Source organism: Haliotis rufescens, unplaced genomic scaffold, assembly GCF_023055435.1.
Source record: "Haliotis rufescens isolate VD_foot unplaced genomic scaffold, xgHalRufe1.0.p SCAF_1, whole genome shotgun sequence".
In the NCBI taxonomy this organism is placed as follows: domain Eukaryota; kingdom Metazoa; phylum Mollusca; class Gastropoda; order Lepetellida; family Haliotidae; genus Haliotis; species Haliotis rufescens.
The window spans coordinates 20,450,218-20,469,810 of NW_025963779.1; the positions used below are offsets into that span (position 1 = coordinate 20,450,218).

The 19,593-nt window shown below is 39.6% G+C and overlaps 1 protein-coding gene across 11 annotated transcripts in view; it reads right to left on the reverse strand.

The window, feature by feature from the left end:
• Window positions 1-2,732: 2,732 nt before the first annotated feature.
• Window positions 2,733-19,593, reverse strand: part of LOC124115804 (multiple epidermal growth factor-like domains protein 11) — a 43,260-nt gene continuing 26,399 nt past the window's right edge. For 4 of the 11 annotated variants that reach the window (XM_048392788.1, XM_048392818.1, XM_048392775.1 and 1 more), the window contains 19 exons: window positions 18,981-19,121; window positions 18,141-18,278; window positions 17,424-17,561; window positions 17,051-17,188; window positions 16,434-16,571; window positions 14,277-14,414; window positions 14,040-14,177; window positions 13,718-13,855; window positions 13,454-13,591; window positions 13,089-13,226; window positions 12,805-12,942; window positions 10,829-10,966; window positions 10,554-10,691; window positions 6,954-7,091; window positions 6,713-6,847; window positions 5,713-5,850; window positions 4,945-5,064; window positions 4,677-4,770; window positions 2,733-4,378 (listed from right to left, as the gene is read on the reverse strand). In XM_048392788.1, coding sequence (XP_048248745.1) covers window positions 4,054-4,378; window positions 4,677-4,770; window positions 4,945-5,064; window positions 5,713-5,850; window positions 6,713-6,847; window positions 6,954-7,091; window positions 10,554-10,691; window positions 10,829-10,966; window positions 12,805-12,942; window positions 13,089-13,226; window positions 13,454-13,591; window positions 13,718-13,855; window positions 14,040-14,177; window positions 14,277-14,414; window positions 16,434-16,571; window positions 17,051-17,188; window positions 17,424-17,561; window positions 18,141-18,278; window positions 18,981-19,121 — 2,747 coding nt within the window. In that variant the 3' untranslated portion in view covers window positions 2,733-4,053. The remainder of the gene's footprint in view (window positions 4,379-4,676; window positions 4,771-4,944; window positions 5,065-5,712; window positions 5,851-6,712; window positions 6,848-6,953; window positions 7,092-10,553; window positions 10,692-10,828; window positions 10,967-12,804; window positions 12,943-13,088; window positions 13,227-13,453; window positions 13,592-13,717; window positions 13,856-14,039; window positions 14,178-14,276; window positions 14,415-16,433; window positions 16,572-17,050; window positions 17,189-17,423; window positions 17,562-18,140; window positions 18,279-18,980; window positions 19,122-19,593) is intronic. The other 7 variants (XM_048392793.1, XM_048392799.1, XM_048392795.1 and 4 more) reach the window with 7 other exon arrangements.

Below are 19,593 nucleotides of genomic sequence, written 5' to 3' on the forward strand. Positions count from 1 at the left end.
TGAGACGGTTTCTCTGGTCTATTTTACTTCAAGCTCGGGTAGGTTATCCGGTGGAAGGGAATTGGCTATTTGACATCTTTTGAACGATATCAGATCATCAATATGCCAGAACCTTAAGTTAAAAGTCTTGCCAAAATCGAAACAGTATAACATATCAGCAGGCAGCATCTACAGGTCGCTATGGTGTATCTGGAATATTGCTGACTGCGACATTTAACAGTATTCGCTCATACACTCAGTCGTGTCTACATTATTTGCAGTGAGATCCCAGTATGTATGTACTATTTAAACGCAGCAATGTCTATCGATGTAACCCATCCGTTTGTCGATATCGTTCCGTCAGTCGGGATATCACACTTTTACACTCACGAAAGTGCCCGACAACTGCATTCTGTGATTCGAAGTTTGACAAAACTAAAGTGAAACTAAAATGATTAGAAAAAAACTAAAGTGGAATAAAATTGAATTATCACCTTACTATTTGAGGAAGCTGACACTTTTAAGAGTAGAATATCTTTTCACAATTGTAACGGGCGATTGATGTCACATGTTCGTTTAACAAACATGTATATAGATTATTTCATGCACACCTACCTTCAGTACACAAATAACATTAATGCATGGCATCAATAGAACAATCAGCTACTAACCTTTCCGGTAGGAAGATCACACGGACATCTGAAAGCTTTAGAACTGTATGCCAAAACTGACCTTTTTGTTTATATGTCCAATTTACGACAACCTAAGATTGAAATATATGCCTGATATCACTAAGAACCACTATTCCATGAACAAAATACTATCTTTTAATGGTATCCCTAGTCAAAAATTAACTAAGATATTACAATACATCTATCAAAGTCTACGAGTGCGTAGTAAATTACTTAGTGAATCCGATATGTCCAGAAAAAAATAGTTGTTTTGAAACTTTCGCATCTAGATCAGGAGTATCTACATTTCATTTTTGTCTGTTTGTTTCTACTAGAAATGCATATACATTTAAATTGTCAAATTTTCATGACATGATGAGTATATTACTGATAGATTATTTTGTATTGAACGTCGTGCTATGCTATTCCATTCCTTTTGTATTTTATACTACTACTGCCACTGTGGTTATTTCCACTGTTATTACAATACCTCTAATACATGTCAAGCATCATATTAGTTATCCAATGATTATATAATAAGCTGTACAGCTGTAAACGATATTGTTTATCTGTATGTGTATATGGGCCAATGGCCTTTCATACAATAAAGATTGATTGATTGATTGACCAGAAGTAAAATACTGTAAAAATGTTGGGGACTGATTTACGCCCGACGGGGAGTGATCTGAGCCTTGAGTGAGTGTTTGGGCCTCGTAGTGGGGAGTGAATGCCAGAGTAAATTTTTGAGGGATCAATTTGAGTCTGCTACACTGGCACAAATATCTTAAAGTGAATGATAACTCAGCTTCGGGTCGTATGTATCGTACAGGCCAATCACTTTCGAGGTAAGTAGTTTGAAGCAATGAGTGTAAAACCCCGTCTACCACACCTGTCTATGCGTTATGTCTGCTATATTTGGTAGGTGATAGACGAATAATATGATTTTCACAAGAATTTGAAGATTCCTTTAAGCTATGAATTTAATATACTGAAGCGTTTGAATTTTAGGTTTAAATGTTTTAACAATATTTAACATGAAATCAGAACCTTAACCTTTATTCTAAAACAGTCGCCATTCGTCTATTTCCATCTCTAACGGGGATGTTTGTAAAGTATAGAAAATATAACTAACAATAATTTGTTTTGAATGTTTGTTTTCATTCATCTGCTTCAAGAACTTTTACAATTTTCATCAAAACCCAACAAGGCCTTTGGTAATAATCCACTGGCTGATAACTAGTTGTAATTGTTGCTGGACAAGATTTTATTGGCGGTCAATCACACATACAATTGCTTGTGTAATCTCGAGTCAAACGTACCTATCGACAAAAATGAATTTCAAAACCCTAAAGAACAATCCTTTTACTTCGAATCCAGAATAATAGTTTTACTTCAAATACTAGCATGTAAAAAGTGCAGCTGTTAACGATTTAGTTGTTGATAAATGGGTGACTTAACTGGAGTTTTAGCCAAGCTGGTAATAAAACAAGTACCGAATTATTTTCACAAACTTTCACAAACAAGATCGATGAAACCACATTTGACACATTGGTATACAATGGCGATATAGCTTATCACAAACATCAGCTACTGTGGATATCATGAAAGGGCTTCGCTTTTGTTTCGTTCACTTGAAAGGGCAAATTAAAACAATACGTTATTATAACATTGATATGAAATTATCCTGTTTCCCCCTACATCGATTGAAATGTTGAATTAGGTGCAGTGGCTTACATGATTAAAATAGACCAAGATTTGCTCATGCTAAAAGAGTATTAAAAACGCATTTTACCTGTCTAGCCAAGAGGAATACTTTTGGTCCTCGATCTATAAAGCATTTGCCATGAATCAACTATTTGAATATAGTAATATTTATGGTACAACAATACAAAGAATACAGACGAAATAAAACAAACTGTGAATTATAAAATAATAAGGAAGAGAATTAATGGATGTCAACTTATTTATTATGGGGAACACAACGTTTCGGAGTACATGCTTACTCCTTCATCAGGTGAATGAATGCCATGAGGCAGAGAACATATATATGTACATGTAAGGACAACAAAATTAATAAGATAACAAAAGGTGGAAACTAACAAGGGGTGGAATCTAACAAGGGGTGGAAACTAACAAGGGGTGGAAACTAACAAGGCAAGCCAACAGATGATTGGCGCTGATAGGTGATTAGCAATAGACAATGGAAGCCTACACTTTACAGTTATAGCGCTGATAGTATTGAAGCCAGCACTTAAGTTATCATTGATAGGTAATAGGCAATGGACAATGGGCAAACGGGAGGCCGGGGGTATTAAGCACTGATAGGTGAAAGAAAGGAAATAGCAATGTCTTTCGAAGACCTATAAAATAATATAAGACGATGATACTATAAGATACAAATATAAGGGACATTGGTAATCATGTATCGCGTATCTTTCACATTCCTAAAATAACGACTCCTTGGACAACACTCTCTTTAATATCATGCAGGTCATACGTAAAAGATAACAATATAAAACTAGGTAGGACATTTTCGCGAAACATGGTACCTTATAATGACATATTTCATGTGTCCTGTGAAACATGGTATTTTACGAGACACATTATTGTATCCTTTTTGTTGGTTGTCTACCGGAAATTATTTTAATTACACATGTAAAACCTTTAAACGTGAATTCTCCCTACTGAACACGCAGGGACGTTTCGTCACCCCTTATAATTGCGACTAAAAAAGTAGTTCCGAATTTGCAAAATCTTATCAAATACAAACAAAAGTAATAAAAAATAGTTGAGGTCGCTAAAATACGTTTGGATATGATGGTATACTAAATCAACTTCAAATAAAAATATTCTTGAAACCTACGAGATCGCTGTTGGAAGTCAAGGAATACACGCTGGTCAAGTAACAAATATGGCCCTTTCAGAAACTAACTCGATTGACGAGTTAAATGCGAAATTTATTCAAGAGAAAAACAAACGGCAAAAAGCGATATTAACTCCATAACTGACCAGTTGTTATTGTTCTGTCTTCCTAATGTGGAAATAACTGCAGTGAAATATCGCGTGTTATGTTCACTGCAATGGAAATATCACTTTTCTCAACTTCAGAAAAATCAATCTTTCAAACTGAAGTACATAATAAAAGAGGTTATTACGAAGAAACAAGTAACGTCCAAAACAACTGTCAATATCCGTGACTGTTTAACACGTTACAACGTAGACATGTTTTACTTTAAAATATTAGTTAATTGTCTCTTATGAGAATAATATACCCAAGACTAAATTAGCCAAGTGATAACATATGATTTCTTATGAAAAAGAAGAACCACTGCGTTTTCATCAGTGCGTTTTATGATACGAAGCATCCGTGCAAGAGCGAAAACCAACAATCGAAAGTGTTACTTCATTCGGTATTTATAAGCAGTGGAGCAGCTAAATCATCAGAGATGCCACCCGATTCCTGTCTTGTGCCCTTGTCGGGCACAACAACAGCGGAGTTGGTAGGGACATCAGTGTCGAGGAGGCTTTGTTGGTTTCCGTTACTGCCGAGACTTGTGGCAGCTGGAGACACAACATCCAAGTCGGCGGCGTACAGAGGGTTGAACGTCACGAATTCTTCAGTATTGCTTCTTGACGAGGAATCTCCACTATATCTCTCATGCGCAAAGAAGTTACAATTGTCTCTACCTGTTCGGTTTTCAGGTATCATGGAAAGTCTGCGCAGGCGTCTAGAGAACCAGATGTAATATATTCATGTAGGCGTATAGTACATAACTGATGCAAACCGTTGAAAAGGAATGATATGTTGTAGAAGGCACGGCCCTACGCAATGTATGGAAGAGGTTCGTGAGAAAGAGACGATAGAACAGGTAATGCTTTCAGGGACAATCCAAGTATCAATATTACTGGATTCGGTGCTTTACAAATTACATGTTTCTATCCTTTTTTAGCGGGGAACAGTTCACGGTATAATTTATGTCAATGTAAGACAGAAAATGTCAACTGAATCACAACTGTTAAACTTACCTCCGAAACATACAAGCAATTCCTAAAGTTATGAGAAGTAACAGCAAGATCAGAACACAAGCTCCAGTCAGCAGGAACACCACCACAGATGTTCCTGAAACACAGAACAAAGACAAGTGAGATTCGTAATATTATAATATGACACACTACAAACGTCAGGATTGGCAGATTGTCTTCCCAAGTAATCGGATCGACCCATCACATCTTATGTACACCGAGTACACCTGTCAAGTCTTTACCAGCTGTTTAATTAATATTGCTCCTTTACCTCTTTCACTGATGATCTTAGCTTGCAGCCGACAGGTACCGTCAGCCGCGTCACACTGTCCAGATTGGCATTTGTGGCAGGTCGATGTGCAACCATCGCCATACCTGCCTACAGGGCATCCTGAATGTTAAACGTTAAGTAAAAATAAACTCTATATATTTCTGAAATATGCAAAGAATATACGACATTGACGTATCTTAAACACATGCTAATGCAAAAGTTGGAATCGAACAGTCGACTTTTTTTTTTGCAGAGATTTCTTGAAAGGGTTTTGTCGCTTTTATTTGAAAGATATAATAATATATTAATTTTAATACACAGACAAATGTTGTATGCTTAAACACATTGGAAACTACTTGTAGTCATTACGACTATATGAAGCTACATGTGAATACACATGTTTCAGTTTGCATAGGTAGCATGCATTGTTCTGTCTAGTTTGACCCGCGAAGATCAGGGGTGGAATAGTTCGATCGATGTCAATCATAATTGACACGATTATTTACAGGCCGCCGTCATATAACTGTAATATTGTTGTGTGCGGCTTTCAACAACAACCATATTAACAAAAACAGTCCAGTTTCATCAGCCCTGTATTCCTGGAGAAGATGTGTCGGACGAGCAAAAGCAGACCATAACGACAAATAAGCACCCATGTCAAGTACTTCACCATGAAAAATATATCAAAAGTATATATATATATATATATATATATATATATATATATATATATATATATATGATATTCTTTACAATTTCTTTACTAACCTTCAACACACGTCTCCCCCATCCATCCTGGTAGACAGCCAGCACTACATTGTCCAGTCACGGGGTCACATGAGGTGTTGTGCCCGCACTTGCCACACACCGAGAGGCACCCATCACCATACATACCCTCCGGACATGCTGTTAAATAGAGACGAGCATTACGATCCTTCATGTTCATTGTGAATGCCATCTCTTTCCCAAGTTTCACACATCTACTATTTTACGGAATTGAGATTTCGATTCTAACCTCTTACTGTTGCACTATGCATGCTCGTCCATTAATACGCCATTGTCCTGTTCCTTACCTGAGTTCTTACCTGCTGTTTATTGTGCCTGTCCAGTGATAGTCCTTTGATTTGCTCATCACCTGAGTTCTTACCTGCTGTATATTGTGCCTGTCCAGTGATACTCCTTTGTGTTGTTCATCACCTGAGTTCTTACCTGCTGTATATTGTGCCTGTCCAGTGATAGTCCTTTGTGTTGTTCATCACCTGAGTTCTTACCTGCTGTATATTGTGCCTGTCCAGTGATACTCCATCTTGTTGTTCATCACCTGAGTTCTTACCTGCTGTATATTGTGCCTGTCCAGTGATACTCCTTTGTGTTGCTCATCACCTGATTTCTTACCTGCTGTATATTGTGCCAGTCCAGTGATAGTCCTTTGTGTTGCTCATCACCTGAGTTCTTACCTGCTGTATATTGTGCCTGTCCAGTGATAGTCCTTTGTGTTGCTCATCACCTGAGTTCTTACCTGCTGTATATTGTGCCTGTCCAGTGATAGTCCTTTGTGTTGTTCATCACCTGAGTTCTTACCTGCTGTATATTGTGCCTGTCCAGTGATACTCCTTTGTGTTGCTCATCACCTGATTTCTTACCTGCTGTATATTGTGCCAGTCCAGTGATAGTCCTTTGTGTTGTTCATCACCTGAGTTCTTACCTGCTGTATATTGTGCCTGTCCAGTGATAGTCCTTTGTGCTGCTCATCACGACTCTTAATTACCTGCTGTACAATGTATCCCCTTCCAGCCGGGGAGACATCCATTGAGGCAGTATCCCCTTGAAGCATCACAACGCTCTGATCTGCAATACTTGCAGGTGGAGTTACAATTATAACCAAAATACCCAGGAGAGCATTCTGAAACAAACAAATCCAATGTTTCGTAACGTTGCCAGATATTGTGAGCTTTGATGCATCTCTAAATGAATCTTACTTCAGCTGACCTGTCACCACCTGTAATTACCTTCATCACATCTGGGCCCAGTCCACCCTTCGTCACATCCACTCATGCAGTTCCCAGTACCTTTGTTACAGGATTCTCCGTCCAAGCACCCACCACATGACATTTCACATTCAGCTCCATACGTACCACCTGGACATTCTGAAACGATTCAGAAACGTGGATGAGTAAACAGGGGCATATTGGACTGTCTTACAGCAGGTATGTCCGACGAAGGGGGTACACACAAGGCTGCAGTAATAGTCAGACTTCTCGGCCCACCTCGTAGCGAAAATGTCATGACGAGGAAGCATCAAGAATCTCTTTTTGGGCGAGTAAGTGAATGTTATTTAACGCAGCACTCAGCAATGTTCCAGCGATATCACATATTTTTTTTAATCGTCGATCCGGGCCAGAAACTGTTACTGAGAGAATCAATGGGATTCCACGCATTCTGGGCACGGTAACACTCAATCAGCCATATCATAGAGTGTGACCACCTAATCCAGTCGTACCCTCTTTTGGAAGTAACGCACTGTGTCGCATGGATTCTGTGAAATCAAAACTTAAACATGTCAGATTTTACGACTATGGTGTAATTGTAATTAATGACGACTAGTCCTTGTCATGAATAAATATGTTTTTTTTAATGTGAAATGTCATTGTTCCTAATGAAAGTTATCATGAACTCGCAACAAATTCATCAAACTCTTTCCTTGAGGTCTAATCAACTTCATATAATGAGTTCTTCCAAATTCTATCAGTTTCTATAGTTTATCAAAACCAAGGTTATCGTGACAGGTCGCTTACACGTACATTTGTTTCTCTCTAGGGTTGTTGTCCAAGTTCCCTATTATACTGAATATTGATGAAATGCAACACGAAGCCATTCGAAGTTTGTTCCATTACTTGGGAAGGAATTACGATGCCATACTGCAGGACGTTTCATGATGTGATTCATGATGGAGCCAATGCTCTGGCGCGGGAAGGTGATGCAACGATTGGCGAAGCCATTGAAGAGAAATTGACTGATTATGCAAGTGTAGATGTTACCCGTGAAAGACATTCGTATGAGTAACCCCCTAATTTTATTGGTGCTGAGGACAGAGTGAACGTTTCGGATTGTGACGTTGATGTCATTGTCCACGATCGTTTCCAGAAACTTCAGGAATTCGCATTTTCTTTTATCAGCCCGTGTGTAACATCATTCGACCTTCCCTCCATCCCGTCCTTTGACGCTAGAAATAGTGGAGATCGCAAAAACTATTTACAAGAACTATTAGCTGATGCTGGACAGAAGAAATGCCTGAAGGAATCCTTGGTATCTTTCCGAAAGACAGGACTGTTCAATCGTGACTGTTTTGACGAAACTGTTGATAGTGTGCCCCGGGAAATTATACGCGATTGCGTTTAGAACCATGCACTTCTCTCCTGAAGTGTACATTGACATTTCATAAAATATATCTATGCACAAGCCCTGTCTATATATTTAAAATGGAAAATTTTATAGTATTTGAAATAGAAATAGAATCGAGAATGAATGTATTATGTATCTGTGTAAGCTATTCATTGACATGTCAAATTTGATAAATTATTACATGTATACAGGTGATAGATCTATCTATAAATAAACTACATTTAATTGATATTATGGCTTTTATATATATAGGCAAGTTAATATATTGTCACTTTTACAATGATTATACCTGGCGTGTTTGTATTTTTGGCCCAATGTGAAAATAATACATGCAAACTATTATCGGGTTTCAGTAGTCAAATAATGATTTTTTTAATTTTCGAATTCTCTTGTCATATGTTATTTAAAAAACGGCTCGCAGATTGTTTTGTGCGGATGTGACAAGGTCGATATAAAATAGTTTCCATTCAAACATGTTCATCGCATAAACATTCTTTACAATATTATCTGGTGTCAAAGAACATAATATATATGCATGATACAATCGTATACTGTATATGGGTATGTGTTAATTGTTGAAACGTAACGTCTTTGTGATATCATTTGGTATTTTTTTGGTAGTTCCATTGCAAGCAAGCAGACACATCAAGACGTTGTGCTATGTTTGAGTTTGACACTATCCTGCACGATGTCAGCTGACCGAAGGCAAATTCCGCCGACTTTTGCATTTGGGGTTCATTGAACATAGACGACTGAATATTTAACACCTTAACATCAGATGTAGTGTAATGATTTAAAGTATAATTTGAATTTTGTTACATTGATTGGAGTAGGGCAAAACTGTCTGCCACGGTTTAGATGTTAAAGTTGTACTTTTGCTATTCAAGATGATCGTTCACCGCCCGTTAAACTGTCAGTTCTCGCAAAATACCTCGCTATTTATAGTCCAGTTTGGGTTTTAAAACAAGGCATATTACATGCTAACTTTTGGACATCTTGTAGATATATACTCTTCAAAAAAAGAAACGCACAGGTAGTATGTTTTTCATTGAATCTGACTACACAAATAATCCGGTATATAAATTGGATATATATTATTGGAAAATGTTGGTGGCCTGATATTCGACAAACGGTGCGTCAAAACGCAGCCATTGTCGATTTGCAATGTCTTCAACAGCATTGTTTTCACACTTGTCCAAAAATGTCATGGTAAAGCCAAATACACGTGCAAGTTGTGGCATTCGTAAGGCGTGGTAGTGGCTATAGAAAAGGCAAGCATAAGCCAATAATTTGTCAATCAATTGTCAACATATTTCAAGTTCGAAAATACTGAGACTCAGGACACCTTTGGGATGAACTCGATCGACGTGTACGTCAGAACACTCCCGCAACTGGTCATTGCGTTACAAGTAGAATGGCGCAGAATTTCGCAGGACAGAATTCGTACACTTATCCAGTCAGTGCCGAGGAGATGCAGAGCCGTGATTGCTGGCCGGGGCGGTCACACGAGATACTAAGTTCAGCGCAACCTTGTGGCCTTATGTGACATGACAATGAACAGTTTTCAATGCCTTTGTACAACGAAAACGTGTGACTATCGAGCTCCAAAATTTCATAGTCGTACCTAAAAAAAATATATCGACTTTTTTAGGTACAACAAATTTACTAAAAATCTACCTGTGTGTCTCTTTGAAGAGTGAGTGAGTGAGTGAGTGAGTATGGTTTTACGCCGCTTTTAGCAATATTCCAGCAATATCATGGCGGGGGACACCAGAAATGGGCTTCACACATTGTACCCATGTCGGGAATCGAACCCGGGTCTTCGGCGTGATGAGCGAACGCTTTAACCGCTAGGCTACCCGACCGCCCCGTCTCTTTGAAGAGTGTATAAGCAGGATTCGTGATGTTCATTAGGTAGCTTTCTATTACAAGTCACCACAGAATTCTGGTTTTCTCCTTCTCATGAAAATGATGCTTGAAATTTGATTCCACAAATGGGGTCTTTTGAAATATAGTATATCAGTTATAGAAAAACGCCACTTTTATTTGCAATTGATAAATAAAATATTGCTGAGCACACACTGCCAGATACAGATTGAGATGAGTGAAAACTCAGTCCAATCGAAAACCCATTGATTGCCAATTCAATCCTGCTCAAGACTGCTCATTGAAAAGTTCTAAACACGATTGCCAGGTCTGCTACTTACCCTTATTACATCTGTCGCCGGTCCAGCCTGGTTCACACCCTGATGGACAATGCCCGCTCTCCTTGTTACAGAGAGTTCCACCCTTACAGTTAGCACAGGTAGAACTGCACTTGAAACCATAGTACCCATCGCTACATTCTGGAAGGTCAAGGTAGAAGAATCTAGAGACATGCTTTCACAGGTTTGCTAAGTTTGGAAAAAAACCTTTTCAATCCATCAAATAATTAACCCAGTAACGTTGAAGAAACCCTTTACCTTCTGTTGTTCAAACATACCTTTGTTACACATGTTTCCTGTCCAGCCAGACTCACATCCGTCGATACAACGACCAGTAACCTTGTCACATGGCTCTCTATTCAGGCATCGGCTACAGGTTTGTTGACATCCAACTCCATAGCTGCCGTTAGGACATTCTGCAAATATGTCCAGTACTTTTTATCTGAATGAAATGTCAGTTTGTGTAGAATTAACATGATTTTATGAGGTGGTGGTCGTATGCAGACAGTGTGTATACAGGGAACACACTGACTGTCAGTCTTATTGTTTTTCATATCTCTATTCAGGTTCAGGACAATGTGTCACAAATGAAAGCAAATGTCATCTGAGGTTTACTGCAAAACAGTATGCGAAATGCTGGAATTGCTGATAGCATCGATGAAACATTTGGGGGCAAGTAGTAGGCATCCACATTGGCACCAATTGTGCTAACCTTCTTGCTGATCTGTTTGTTTATAAATCGGAATTTCTGCTCGGATTGGCAAAGTCAAAACAAGGGAATTTGGCCAAGAAGTTTAATTTAAGCTTCAGGTATATCGATGATCTTATATCGTTCAATAACCATAAAATAACCAATTCCCTTCCACTGATTTACCCACCTGAACTAGACGTAAAGGAGACCAGTGATACCGTCTCATCTGTTTCATATTAAGATCTGTGTTCTAAGATCTGTGTTCAAAGATTCAGAGTGACAAAACACTCTCCACAAGATTGTATGACAAGAGGGATGCATATAACTTTCCTATAGTCAACTGTCCTTCATGTAACGCAATATTTTAGAACCTGCAACCTTTGGTGTTTACATTTCACAACTTTTGAGACACAATCGAGCCACCTCTTTCTTCCAAGATTTCAAAGAGCGTCATACGACTCTTGCTCAGAAGTTGTTTGTCACAAGGTGGTTATTTTGCTTGTGTCACGGTCCAATGGCCGCTCTGCTCCCCGGCTTTATTTGAACACCACTCGGCAAAGTAAGGTGGTTGGTGTTGTACAGTGTCATTGCATTCTAAGTCAGAGATTTAGTGGCCCGACTGTTTCATTCTCTTGTGATTTACTGGCACACTCATACCATGTTTGACTGGATCTATGTTATCCGATACATGTTCTCCACCTTATTCATGTGTTGAAAATGTTTTTATAACTACGATTTTCAAACATTTGGGGAATTTATATGTGCACTCAGATATTTCTCACGTATTTATGATAATTTTTGCCTCCTCAATAATTGTACATAGCTTGTTTCCAGTCTTTAATGATACCGTTGGCTAGCTTATGTTCAGCGCTTATTTTGATACTTACATCTTCAAAATAAATATTGTAGTTAGTTTGCTATTCGTGTTTTACCCATTTTTAGAAACACAGATTGGCAAAGTGCCTCAGACTATTGTATTCCCCAGCTGTCCAGAGAGATTGACCTCTCTAAGGTCCGCACGCAGTATATATGTACTTCTGTTGGATCTTGTGTGTTTACCCCCAAAGACTCGTTAGGCCGTTTTTAAGGGTCGGTTTGCTTCGGTGTGGTCACGTCGAAATTCAGTTTTCGTAAGTAAGTGGTTAGGAGGCACCTTTGAACTTCAACTGACTTACTCTGGTTGTATTGAGCTAAATTTAGTTACGAGGGTTTCCGATGCTCATTTATTCTAGTAATCCGTGGATAACCAACCTTCTCATGATTGTCTAGCAACTTAGCAACTAGGGATTCCAATACTCACTTTTTCTAGTAATCTGTGGATAACCAACCTTCCCTTGATTGTCTAGCTTTTGGAGATTTTTTGTATTTCTTTGTTCAGTCAAAGAGACTGAATCTTTAGTTTTTTAGACAAATTTGATGTTCAGACGTTCTCGTCTATTTTATAGTCAAAGTGAGTCAGAATCCTCCAATCTACTCAACTTTTAGCAGAGATTTCTTTTGAATGTGGAAAGGGTTTTGTCGCTTTGATTTATTCCAAAAGCTCAAAGCTCGACAGGAACTTACCCTTGTTACATCTGTCGCCGATCCAGCCTGGCTCACATCCTGATGGACAATGCCCACTCTCCTTGTTACAGACAGTTCCGCCCTTACAGTTAGCACAGGTAGAACTACAGCTAAAACCAAAGTATCCACCGCTACATTCTGGAAGGTCAAGGCAGAAGAATCAAGAGACAGCCTTTCATAGGTTTGCTAAGTTTGAAAACAAAATAGTCTTTTCTTTTAATCCATCCAAATAGTTAACTAGACAACGTTGAAGAAACCCTTTTCTTTCTGAGGTTTGAACCCACCTTTGTTACACATGTTTCCTGTCCAGCCAGATTCACATCCGTTGATACAACGACCTGTAACCTTGTCACATGGCTCTCTATTCAGGCATCGGCTACATGAATGTTGACATCCAACTCCATAGCTGCCGTTAGGACATTCTGCAAACAAGGTCAGTTCTTATCTTACTGAGAGGTCTGTTTTTGTATAATTGAGATTGGTTACCACAAACATGATGCGAATTTACGAGTTCATTGTCTTGTACAGCCAGGGTGTATCCGGCGGAAATCAATTCACTCATTTTCTGGGACTCAATGTTGTCAGCTTAATTGTTTAATTCGATAGCTCAAAACCATGTGTCCTGTCCTAGGAGGGATCTGAAACTTACCCTTGTTACATCTGTCGCCAGTCCAGCCTGGCTCACACCCTGATGGACAATGCCCGCTCTCCTTGTTACACACAGTTCCGTCCTTACATGAAGCACAGGTAGAGCTACAGTTGAAACCAAAATACCCATCGCTGCATTCTGGAAGGTAAAGGTAGAGGACTCAAGAGACATCCTTTCATAGGTTTGCTAAGTTTGAAAACATTTTTCAAAATAGTTAACCCTTGAAGGATGAAGAAACCCTTTTCCCATGTGGTTTGAACATACCTTTGTTACACTTGTTTCCTGTCCAGCCAGACTCACATCCATGGATACAACGACCTGTAACCTTGTCGCATGGCTCTCTGTTCAGGCATCGGCTACATGAATGTTGACATCCAACTCCATAGCTGCCATTAGGACATTCTGCAAATATGTCCAGTTGTGTTCATCGTAATGAAATGTCAGTTTGTTTGTAATTGAGTAAGGTAACTACAAACCTGATATGATTGTATGATTTGATGGTCGTAAGCAGTGTATCCAGCGGACTCAAAGACTAATTGGTTTTTTTCCAAAAGCTCAAAGCTCGACAGTCAGATCTGGATCTTACCATTGTTACATCTGTCGCCAGTCCAGCCTGGCTCACACCCTGATGGACAATGCCCACTCTCCTTGTTACACACAGCTCCGTCCTTACACGAAGCACAGGTAGAGCTACAGTTGAAACCAAAATACCCATCGCTACATTCTGGAAGGTAAGGAAATTTGGATGTATGTTACAAAGAAAGTAATTTAGGAAATATCCTGCCTGGTTAAACAAACACTTCCCTCTGAAGGATGAACATACCTTTGTTGCACTTGTTTCCTGTCCAGCCAGCCTCACATCCCCCAATGCAATCACCTGTAGCCTTGTCGCATGGCTCTCTGTTCAGGCATCGGATACAGGTGTGTTGACATTGAAATCCATGGCTGCCATTTGGACACTCTGCAAATGTGTTGAGTTTTATTTAAACGAACGGTCCACGGAAATATACTGTAGAATGAGAAAAATACATGCATCTCGAAAGCTTAATTTGGAGAATAATTCTTAACGCAATCAAACTGTTATTGTGAAAGTGAATTTACATAATATACTCAACAACAAAAGTTCCTGTGACACCAATATTTTAGTGTATTTTTCAAACAAGTAAAGTTTGGTTTTCAATATTGTAGTACATGTATGGAATCAAGTCACAAAAACGCAGCTGCTACAGAAAAGCATGCATTCCATGCAAAAGTTGACTTTTATGGAAGCCCCATTTCACTACCCAAGAATGGGTATAAAAACATGTGCGTTAACGGGATTCCATATGTACTGTTTAGCATCGTGCTGACAACAACCACTCAGAAAAACAACAAAATTACGCAATTATTCAACATTACGAAATGCCACGCCTGTCCGAAAATTAGCGTCTGCGAGCCATTGGTATGCTTGAAGCAGGATCGAGTCAACGTGATGTTGCAAGACAATTCAACGTCCACAGAAACACCATTTGGTGTTTATGGCAACGTTGGCAACAGACGAATGCAGTCAGAGACCATCCTCGGAGTGGCAGGCCACGTGTAACCAATAATCGACAAGACAACTGGATTCGAACAACACACCTACGAAATCGATTCCAGCCAGAAACAGTGACTGCAAGAAGCATCCCTGGCCTTCGTCGAATATCTTCACAAACCGTACGTCGTCGCCTCAGATGTGCAGGGATTTTCGCCAGAAGACCCGCCAGACGTCCCATTTTGACAGGAAACCACCGTCAAGCACGTCTACAGTGGTGCAGACAGTGTCTATGCAGTGGGGACAAGTTCTATTCACCTACGAGTCTCGTTTTCACCTCAGCCACAGCAATGGACGGATTCGAGTGCACCGACGACGAATTGAACGTTACGTCAATCATTGTGTCATGGAAATCAATCGGTTCGGGGGCGGCAGCGTTATGGTATGGGGTGGGATTACAGCAAGACAGAGGACCGGTTTGATAGTGGCAGGGGGAAATCTCAATGGACAGCGTTACCGCGACGAGATCATCGGCCCTGTTGTTCTACCGTTTCAGCGTCGTCATGGCCCAGGCATTACCTTTCAACATGACAACGCCCGGCCTCATATTGCTCGACTTGCTCAGGATTTTCTTCACCAAAACAAACGTGAATGTCATCCCCTGGCCGGCTCGCTCCCTTGATCTCTCACCAATCGAGCACATGTGGGATGAGATGGATCGGCGCCTTCGACGTCAACCACGTGTTCCACATACACTCCAGCAGATATGGACATATACCCCACAGGACTTTGTGCGACACCTGGTCCATTCCACGAGACGTGAAGATGTGTTGCTTGCATCGCAACCAGAGGTGGACACACGCGCTATTGATTTGTAAGTTGACATTTTGGCATGTTCATGTTTTTTTTATGAAATCACGCTTTTTCTGAAGTCAGTTTTGCAAATTAAACCATTTGAACACTTACATAATTCTCTTATCTGTTGCAAACAGGAACTTTTGATTTTCAGTACATATGTTTTACACCAGAATCAGTAATAGTAAAACAAATGTGTCAGTCGTCGGGGTAAGGTAACGAACCGCGGCGTCGGGGCTTGAAGGCAGCAATGTCACACAATGGACTACAACATCACGCAGTTAATGCAAATGTTCGTGTAATAAATCACTTAATGTCAACTGTGATGAGTGCCGTGATTTGTGGTACATGATATGAATTGAATTACCCTTTAGCATGTCATGCACACAAGAACAAACAGTTGTTTATTAACTTACTCCAACCCAGTATCAATATATAAATAAATCTATTCTAAATCACCTCTTACAAAAAATATAAGTAACTGCAGACCAATTCTGGCCCGGATTGACCATGACCTGTATTCTTTACATATTGCAGATAATGTATATACAATTCAAACCAGTCGACACCTCATCTATCCATATTCAGCTACACACAACATAGAGTAACAACCTATGTTACATCTGTCGCCAATCCATCCAGGTTGACAACCAGAGGGGCACTTTCCTCTGGCATGGTCACAAACAGTTTCACCGGAACAGTTGCCACATGTCGATGTACAGTTGAAGCCATAATACCCAGCCTCACACTCTGAAAACATGCAAGACCGAATTTAAGGAGACCTTGGACACACACAATTGTTAGGCGTGTTGTATTCCCATTATATTTGAATCCCATTATACACATAAATTCAAGGTGGCTGTATTTGAACGGTGTTTTAGGATATACTTCCTGGTGCGTAGCACACACATAGATCAATGTACATGGAAGTACGGTTCGTTGGAACAATGTCTTCATTTGACGATTCAGTTGTAACTGGATAACTAGAATCCAGCTTTTTTTAAGAATACATATACAGTAAACTACGGTTATAACGAACACGCTTATAACGAACTAACGGATATAACGAACTTACTTTTTAGTCCCGACTATTTGCTGTAGTTATGCTGTATATATGTTTATAACGAACTACGGTTATAACGAACTAAAATAAGTAGTCCCTTTGAGTTCGTTATAACCGTACTTTATTGTATTGGGTACTCTTCAAAACAGGTATGTTGAAAGCTCACCTGTGGCACATCCTTCCCCACTCCAACCGGGTTCACAGCCAATGGAACACTGTCCACTTGCCTTGTCACAGACTTCCCAATCTTCACACTTCCCGCACCTTGATGTGCAGTTAAATCCACGAGGATCTCCTTCACATTCTTCAAGAGAAGATAAATTATGACAAACAGTGAGTCAGTGCATGAATGTTGTCTGCTGTAAACAACACAGTTTTAGCTATATCCCGGCGGCATGTATAGAATCGGATCAGGCCAACATGTGATTGAAAGCACGTTATATTCTATAATACCTGTTTCAGTCACTGAATGTACAATACAAATCAGTGGCCACCACATATACCCATGATCAGCTGCACACAACATAGAGTTCACCAACCTATGGTACATCTGTCTCCAATCCATCCAGGTTGACAACCAGAGGGGCATTTTCCACTGGCATGGTCACAAACAGTTTCACTGTAACAGTTGCCACATGTCGATGTACAGTTGAAGCCATAATACCCATCTTCACACTCTGAAAACATACAAGACAGAATTTAAAGAGACATTGGACACACACAATTGTTAGGTGTGTTCAAAACCAAATGGCTTGAATACCATGATACACATAAATACAACACAAGATGGCAGTATTTGATGGGTGTTCCCAGGTGCCACAGCTAATTCACGGCAGCATGTATAGAATTGGATCAGACAAACCAGAGACTGAAGGAATGTATTAATCTATTGTACGTAAAATTTAATTAACAAAGTGAATGTTCATGGTGTTACATTATCACACATGTATGTTAGTCTCTATATGACTACATTAATCTTGGATGTGACGTTAAACTCCACTATTGCTATATGCTTGTCGTAAGAGGCGACTAACGGGATCATATGGTCAGTCTCGCTGACTTGGTTGATGCATGTAAGCGCATCGATCGACGAATACTCAGGCGATTTTCTGGTCCAGACTCGATATATATGCTGGATATTAGTGGAATAGTTCTGAGTGCGGCTTTAAACAACAAACAAACAAACATTGCAGACTCGCCTGTGTATTGGTAATTCACCCGTGTAATACCGATTCACCTCTGTATTGCTGACTTACCCGTGTCACACCTTTCGCCTCTCCACCCTGGTCGACACCCAGACGGACATTGTCCACTGAACTTGTCGCATACACTTTCGTCTTCACACTGGGCGCATGATTGGATGCAGTTTACGCCATATTGACCGTCCTCACATTCTGTATTAAAACGTAAAAGTATGGCATGTAGACAAATGAACAACACAAAATATGGTTGGTTTGCACGGTACATACTTTGGTTTTATCTCCTTTTCTCCCTGATGGTTTCCTGATGGCTTGAAGTCCAAAAGGATGAGGACTAATATTGTTAATCTAGTTTCAGGGATGAAAAATATAACGTGTAATTATTAGATATCTTTCACAATTTACAAGATTCTTTTTACGATTAAAAGCGTCGATGATGAAATGAAAAAAGTCTGTTCCATTGATTTCAAGATGCATCATGTGATAGAGAATTGATTACAAATCTTGACATTGACGATTACAATAAGCCTCTTCAGTTGACAACACATTTGTGTCAACTGCAGAACTGTATTTGTATTTAAAATATCAAATACTCTCGTAATGACCTGTACATTTCTTGATCTACACAATTCTACCAAAATACAAATAACGACTGCGGGTGCACATCAATACACAGATATGTAACTGCTTACTATCCTGTGTCACACATATGGCCAAGTGAACATGATTGACACTGTGAAGTGCAAAGTCCATTCAGCTTGCTGCACATGGTCCCAATTTCACATCTAGCGCACGTTGAGGAGAAATAGATGCCATATTTACCTGTCTCACACTCTTGAAGAAATAGTATCATATGGTATGTCTGCTCACTTTGTTTGCAGACACTAGAACACCTACCTGTGTCACACCTGTCTCCTGTCCACCCGGCCTGGCATCCTGAGGGACAATGTCCAATTGCTGTGTCACAGGTATCCGTCCCAGAACACATTCCGCAGGTAGAATTACAGGTGATTCCATAGTGTCCTCCAGCACATTCTCCTAATATTAAGACAATACACATACAAAATATAAAATGTCTATTTCCTACTCTTGTTTGATCCGACAAACACATTTGGCTTCGTACGACTTCCGGGGTACCAGTATATATCACGTATGTTTCCGATAATAAATGTTTACTATTGGCAAGAGAGCCAGTGTGTGTTAAGCACGTGGCTTAAATTATTCTTATCGGTGCATACAGCAGATGTTCGGTGCTGCATAATGGGCCAGGTATCGACATGTGTCCTTTGTTCACATGAAATCAAGGTCACTTATTACATTAGACCAGATATTCCAATGATTGACATCTAAAGGGTTAAAGTGTTAGACTGCCGATAGTTAAGTCATGCCTTAGACCTTGCGGAAGTGATCAAAACTTAGGAGGGTTCTGGTTCGCCATGTTGTCGTGTGACTTCAGTCAGTCCTTAAACTTATATACGCACAGTAATATTGATAATAATTAGATCATTAA